The 6,588-nt window shown below is 41.1% G+C and overlaps 1 protein-coding gene across 1 annotated transcript in view; it reads right to left on the bottom strand.

Moving 5' to 3' along the window:
* Positions 1-615: 615 nt before the first annotated feature.
* smyd3 (SET and MYND domain containing 3) overlaps positions 616-6,588 on the bottom strand; it is a 69,904-nt gene continuing 63,931 nt past the window's right edge. The window contains exons 11-12 of the mRNA XM_067488686.1: positions 1,074-1,182; positions 616-734 (exon numbers count right to left, since the gene is read on the bottom strand). Coding sequence (XP_067344787.1) covers positions 618-734; positions 1,074-1,182 — 226 coding nt within the window. The 3' untranslated portion in view covers positions 616-617. The remainder of the gene's footprint in view (positions 735-1,073; positions 1,183-6,588) is intronic.

Genomic DNA, 6,588 nt, shown 5'->3' with positions numbered 1-6,588 from the left:
TAACATGGGAAGTGTGTGTGATAAATATGTATAAAGAAAAAGATGGATGTTTTGAAAACCTGACTTTACTAAAACAACACACACACACACACACACACACACACACACACACACACACACACACACACACACACACACACACACACACACACACACACACAGAGGTCTAGGGTCGTCAGATCACTCATGATGGAATCTGGGGATTACACACAGGACACAGGGGCCCACAGACTCTCTCACAGTATAGGATCTACTTAGGATCACAGACTGAACCTAAACAGAGGATATAAATCATAATGGGCTGAAAATGTGCAGAACTGGCAAAGTGTTAAAGTAAACATATTTAATAATGCATATGAATATGAAAAACCTAGTTTTTTTTTTAGGGAAATGTTGTCTTAATATCTTTTTACAAGTGGGGACGTAAATGTTTGCATCCAGCTGTATGAAACTCTACAGAAGCCAGTTTTAATTTAAAACATCACAGAGCCAGACAATTTTACCTTAATTGCAACTGTTTGACAATTTCATGTAAACAGTGCATGAGGACAGTCCCCGTCCATAAGTTACATACAGTATATAGTATAGTGTCCAGAAACAGTATTTTGCATGATCTCTTAGTGACTGCTGGATGACCGCTGACGCAGCTCACAGTGACATTCTTCCATCTTCATCAGTAGATCAGTGGTTAAGGGGTGATCATCACCGTGAGTGAGCTTTATGATTTCATAGGCCTGTGAGAAAAAAAACAGAAAAACAAAAACCCCAACATGCATAAGATTCCATTCCGAACAGAACGATGTGATAATCCATGGCAATGTATTGCACAGATGGGAGTAAGCACACATGCAGGCCACAGATCATGGTGGTGAAAGTCAAGCAAAGTCAAGGGATTTAAATGGTTTAACAGCTCAACCATAGGCACTGTGACCAACTTTGGCTACGCAGGGTTGTGAAGCACCGTGTGCCACTGTGACAAGACAACAAATGTTATTTACGTCTTCTGCCAGCGCTTCTAACGTCGTGGTGACTGTACCGTAGCAATTTCTAGCCGTCAGTACTCCATCCCTTACTTGTTTGAATGTATCCAAAGCCTCCGGAACATGTTCCAGGTAATGCTGCAACTTTCCAACTCTCATCAGCTGGACTCCGTGAACCGGATGGGGCTCTGGATAGTATTGCCTTTACGAAAGAAGAGAGAGGAGATTAAGAAAAAAGGAGGTGAAACAGAGCGGATCAAATGTTGGCTTGGTGATTAGACGTGGATTTTACAAACATTTCTCTTTGAATGTCAATTTCTTTAATATAGCACTGAAATTCTATTTCTCTTGTGTTTTTTAGAAGAGACCGGAGAAACTCATTCATATAATAAGTGTCTTCATAACTTGCTTGGTTTATTGGCTGTAATCCATTTGTCAGGCTATTCATTTATGTGCCGCTTGTCCAGGCTCGGGTCACGAGGAGTCCGCTCCCCCTGAAGGGTCCATCAGGGTTTGGTGCCAAAAAAACGCGGCAGCAGTTCCCTCTCTGACAATAAACGTCTCATTTTAACAGCCCTGTCACCCAGAGGGACACAGTCATAAGCCGTCTTTAAGTTTACAAAGAAGCATACAGACCGGCAAACTCACATCCCCCCCTTCTGGATCCTTGGAAGTGTAAATAGAAATGCTGCATGATCAGAACACACGGTTCCTCTTGAATCGGGTTAACAATGGATCTCAATCTCCTGCAGTATCTAGCACCTTGGTGTGAGTTTCCGCAGGAGAGATGAGCAGTGTGATTTTCATTTAACAGATCACCTTAAAACGTTTGTTCTCTCATTTTGTAGCGCGACGCAGTCCATTGATATTCCCGGCACGGACCCCGGACAACAACACGGATGATTAAATACACAAGACTAATACAATTTGCTTTGCCAGTCAGTGTCAGCGTGCAGGTGTGGTGCATACACAAGTAGGAGGCAATGAGAAAGAGGAATTCTGTTCACAACAGCAAGAAAAAAAATGTACAAGAATATTTAAGAGTGTGCAAGTATGCATTATGCATGTCTGAATATTCCTGCATGAATGTGTAGGCGTGTGCAGGTGTGTGTTTTGCATGTTTGTATGTCTACACTTTGCCATATTGTTTATAATATTTGGAATTGTAGCCCTTTTATTCACTGCCTTTCCATTCCAGCTTCACTGCTTTGAGAGAAAATATCACGGAACAAAAGCCACTCATATCTCATACACCCTCATACTAGCACGTACACACAGTGTACAGTATGTGTAGTCATGTGTAAATGTATTATTATTAGCCTCAAAACAAACGTGCATCGCCTCTCTGTATTTTCTCATTGCCTACATTTTCTTCTTTGGGTGACACAGGAGGACCAGGCTTTGCTCTTTGAAAGTCAAGGTTTGGATCAGTTGTTTGTGTACATGGTAGCAGGGACAGATGTGATCATCCTGTCATCACCAGTCATCAAGGATTTTGATGTTAGGAAACCGCCACAATCTTCATACAAGACCCTGCGGCTGGTTTTAATTCATTTAACCTGGTCGAAATGTGTTATTTTATTATGAAATAACTGAGCTTGCAAGCGGTTACACACTGACGCTTAAGGACCTTTGTATATACCCACAGCACACACGCATTTAAGAGACAGTTCACACACACACACAACACACAGACAGAACTGGAACATTCCTACTTCGGCAAAGATAAATATACACTAGGGACTTTTAGGAAGCAGCTTTGTTGTTTGCAAACACCAGAGATCCCAGAACACACATCTACTTCACCCTGCGTGTCATTTATCCTCTTTTCTCCTCCATCCCTCTCCTCTAATCTCTCCTTCCTTCTTCTTATTTCACATCTCCTCTGCTCTCCTACCTGCTTTTATCTGGGCTTTTTGCCCCACGAGCTGCCCGGATTAAACTCGGTGACGTCAGGCCGTTTTCTCGTTCTCCTCCACTCTCTGCTGCCTTTGTTGTTGTCCCTCTAGTCACCGTTTTCTCTCGGTTGTCTCTTGATTACACGTACACAATGCTTTCTAAAAGAATATTGTACAATGCTCAAACCCTTATCCATTTCCACTCTTAAGCTCCATTAACATTTCTTCCATCATGGTCTTTCTCTGTCACCCGCACACAAACAAAAAGAGGCACAAAAAAGTAAACACATAAATCCACAGGCGCGCAGCAGCATTAATGTGCGAGCACGCTAACACAAAGATAAGGTCAATTTGAATCTACTTCACCCTCTGCTGCCCGATTTCAGTCCTCTTCAGAGTAAACACACAAGAGGGTTTAATGTGCTCTCGCTGCACTGCATCTGCTAGTAATGGTGTATTAATCTTAATTATTTCTTTATGGGCCGCAAACAGCAACTTTCTTGGGTTAAATGTTTTACACCCTTTGATCTAAAATAAAAATCTGTTTTCTGAATGGAGAGAAATCAACGATCATTAGCTTGCAGCTGTCACAGGAACTTAAAACCCTATGGCTTCTTTGATAACCACCAACTGAGGTGGTGGAAGTTCAAAGATCAAAGCAAAGTCCAAACATGTTAGTCCTCCATAAATAATAAAAAGTCACAATATTAATTCTATTAAAGTGCAAACGATCCGATCTGCCATGAGATGCAAACACACGTATGCAGCATGAGCAGCGAACTTCAATTACATTTTCTCTTTGCACATGATTAAAATATTTTCATTAACTTGCTGTCTGCTAATTTCTCCCCTCCCCGTTTTCCCCCGAAGAGTAAATTGAAGAGAAATACACTTTTGCCGTATGCTGCTAGTTAGAAAGCCATAGCTCGTGGCTATGAGTAAGAGACGGGGCACGAAGGAGAAATTAATAGTTGTGGAAAAGTGAAGCATTTCCTGACAAATGCAGTGGAACTAATGAGGCTCTTGATTCGAACACACGATCTATGGCCTGCTGTTGGAGAGGCAAAGACATGGATTATCTTACTAAGTAGAAAACCAAAGAAGTAGAACAAAAACAGGAGCAATTGGCTGAGAGTGTGCTGCTTAATTGTATTTTATTTCAGTCTAATGCAACAGTAATTTGAGTTCTGTATTAGTACAATTTAGCAAACTTGGCTCTGCCCTGCATCTGTTACCAAGACAGAGAACATTCAAACAAGATTTAGATCAATTCACCTTTCTTTCCTGAGAAATTTAGAAGCGCTAGCTGTTACTCAAATCCAGACAAAAGCCTTTCCAATGCAGGAGAGCATCTTTCTTATAGCTATAGAATCCTGGGTTGCACATGAAGCAACTCTCTCTTCTGTCTTCACACTTATATTTCCCCAATTCCATTGTAGTGGTTATGCTGGATTATGGACTCAGATGGATTATGTTTGGTTTTGGGGTTTTTTTTTTGATTGAATGACTATGAGCTTGCTTTATTAACAGACCATAATTTGGGTAGATCTTCAAAGTGTCATCTGTGCTCAGGTTAAGGCAACAAAAGCACTGGTTAAAATTATGGAAAGATTGTGATTTTGGTTTAATATGAATAAACACGTTATATGTAAAGTCTTTGTTAATGTTTTCTGTGTTACACCAGACCACAAGCGTTTCCCAACCTCAACCAAGGCACCTATATGTGCCTAGATATACCACAAATGACATGTTGTGAGTTAACATATTAACAGGGAGAACACAGAAAAATCATGTTTCCTTAAAATAACAAAAAAAAAAAAACTGCTGTTGCAAATCACTTTTCTTTTTGTCCTTTCGGCTTCATCCTGTACATTCAGGGTCACCGCAGTGGTCTGCGTGTTAATAAGGCAGTTTTTATGCCGGATTCCCAATAGTAGTCACTATTGGCCATTTTACAACCCACTTTCCATGAAAAATCTGCTAAAAGTTTCAAATCCAACTGACAAAAAAAAAAAAAAAAGGTCCAATTTGAGAAGTCAGATTGTTCTTCAGTGGGTATTTTCCTTTTTAACATGTCAAATCATCCTTCATGTCTTCATATTTATCGTGATGAATCCTGACCCACACTTGATGGAAAGTGGGCCCAAGACTTTGACATACGAACATAGAGGAAAGTTAAGGAAAGAAGGCAGATTTCTACACTAAAAGAGATGATCAGCTTGTAGTTTTCAACATACAGTAGACCAGGATTTTGTCTATTACATGTTACTTTTCTTTTCCACACCATCTCTTCTTGTGCTTTCCCTACGATTTTGAGAGAGAAGAGAATACACGGAGGAGTACTGGTGCTGGTTTTGATATAACGTAGTGTTTTGTATGTTACCGACAACCCATTCAACACAGTCTGGGGCTGCACCTCATTGGTCCACTATCAACGCAGAAGTCTTATGCAACAGAATCCTCTTTATAATACTGCAGTGGATCTTCAGAGATTATTGCTTGTAACACAACACCAGGAGTAAATGAAACTGAAGAGCTTTTAGCTTTTGCTCCGTGCAAATCTCACTACGATGCTGCATCTTTTCCACATCAAATCATGTGTTTGTAGTATTTCTGGGTTAAGATTTATATTATGTGTGCAAACAGTCAGAGACAACACTCGTTGATGCACATGCATCTCAATGCATAAATACATCAATGTGCACACATTCATATCTACATTCAATAAGCCAGGCCTGCAGGCGGCGTGCATCATTCGCACAGGAAGAGACCCTCGCAATACATCACATACCAAATAGAGAGAAAGTGAAAGAAGAAAGGAATACAGAATGAGGGGAAAGAGAGAGATGGAGAATTCCTGCAGCTATCTTTCCTCTCTGCCATCTCAAGAGCCCAGAGGAAGATAGAAGATGAATATGGAGGATCCTCCTCCCACTCTCTAGCTCTTGTTTCTCCTGAATGTTTTTTCTCTTTTTTTTTTTTTAATTCTTCTATTGTCTCCTTGCCCTTTGCCAAGCTAATGTTCACAGCTTACCTGTACGTGTCCGTTGTCTCTATACTGTTCCCCTATCTTACAAACTTCTACCTTCATTGTAATTCAGTTACTTTTAGGTTGCTTAGTTTTTTGTTCATTTTCTACTCTTCTTCCCTCCTTTCTATTGATCACCATTCACCCCACGCATTTCTCCTCCCTGCCCTTCTCTCAATGTGCTTTCATCTCCGGTTCACCTCCAGTCTCTTACTTTCATCCTCACCCAGCCATTCTCTCCGCCCCACAACCATCCCTCACTTTGGTTTCGTCTCAGCTTCCTTGAGAGACATTTTCCTCTATTACTTTCATCTGACACGGATCTCTCCATCCCCCCTTCTTTTCATCACCATCTCTGGTTATTTATTGATAGGCTGTGTTTCTCTCTCCTGTGGACACGGTGTTGTCGGTGTGTGTGCGCGGGAGCTCGGCTTTGTCACTAGAGCTCTGCCCTTCACACAAGATCAATTAGCCCCTCTCTCTCTCCTACACACACACACACAATAAAGTTTGAGCAATGGAAAGTATAAAATGCTGCAGAAAAGATTGATTTCAAGTCTCAGGATGGCCTCAGCTAAGTCTGCTCTATTTGCATTGGATTTGTGCAATACAATTAGCAGCCTGGTGGCTTAATGGGTAGAGCTTGAGGCTGGAATGCAGAAGTCTCCAGAATCAAAATCCA

This window comes from Channa argus, chromosome 2 (assembly GCF_033026475.1).
Source record: "Channa argus isolate prfri chromosome 2, Channa argus male v1.0, whole genome shotgun sequence".
Classification (NCBI taxonomy): domain Eukaryota; kingdom Metazoa; phylum Chordata; class Actinopteri; order Anabantiformes; family Channidae; genus Channa; species Channa argus.
Note: the sequence above shows the minus strand (reverse complement) of the source record. Positions and strands in the feature narration are given on the sequence as shown.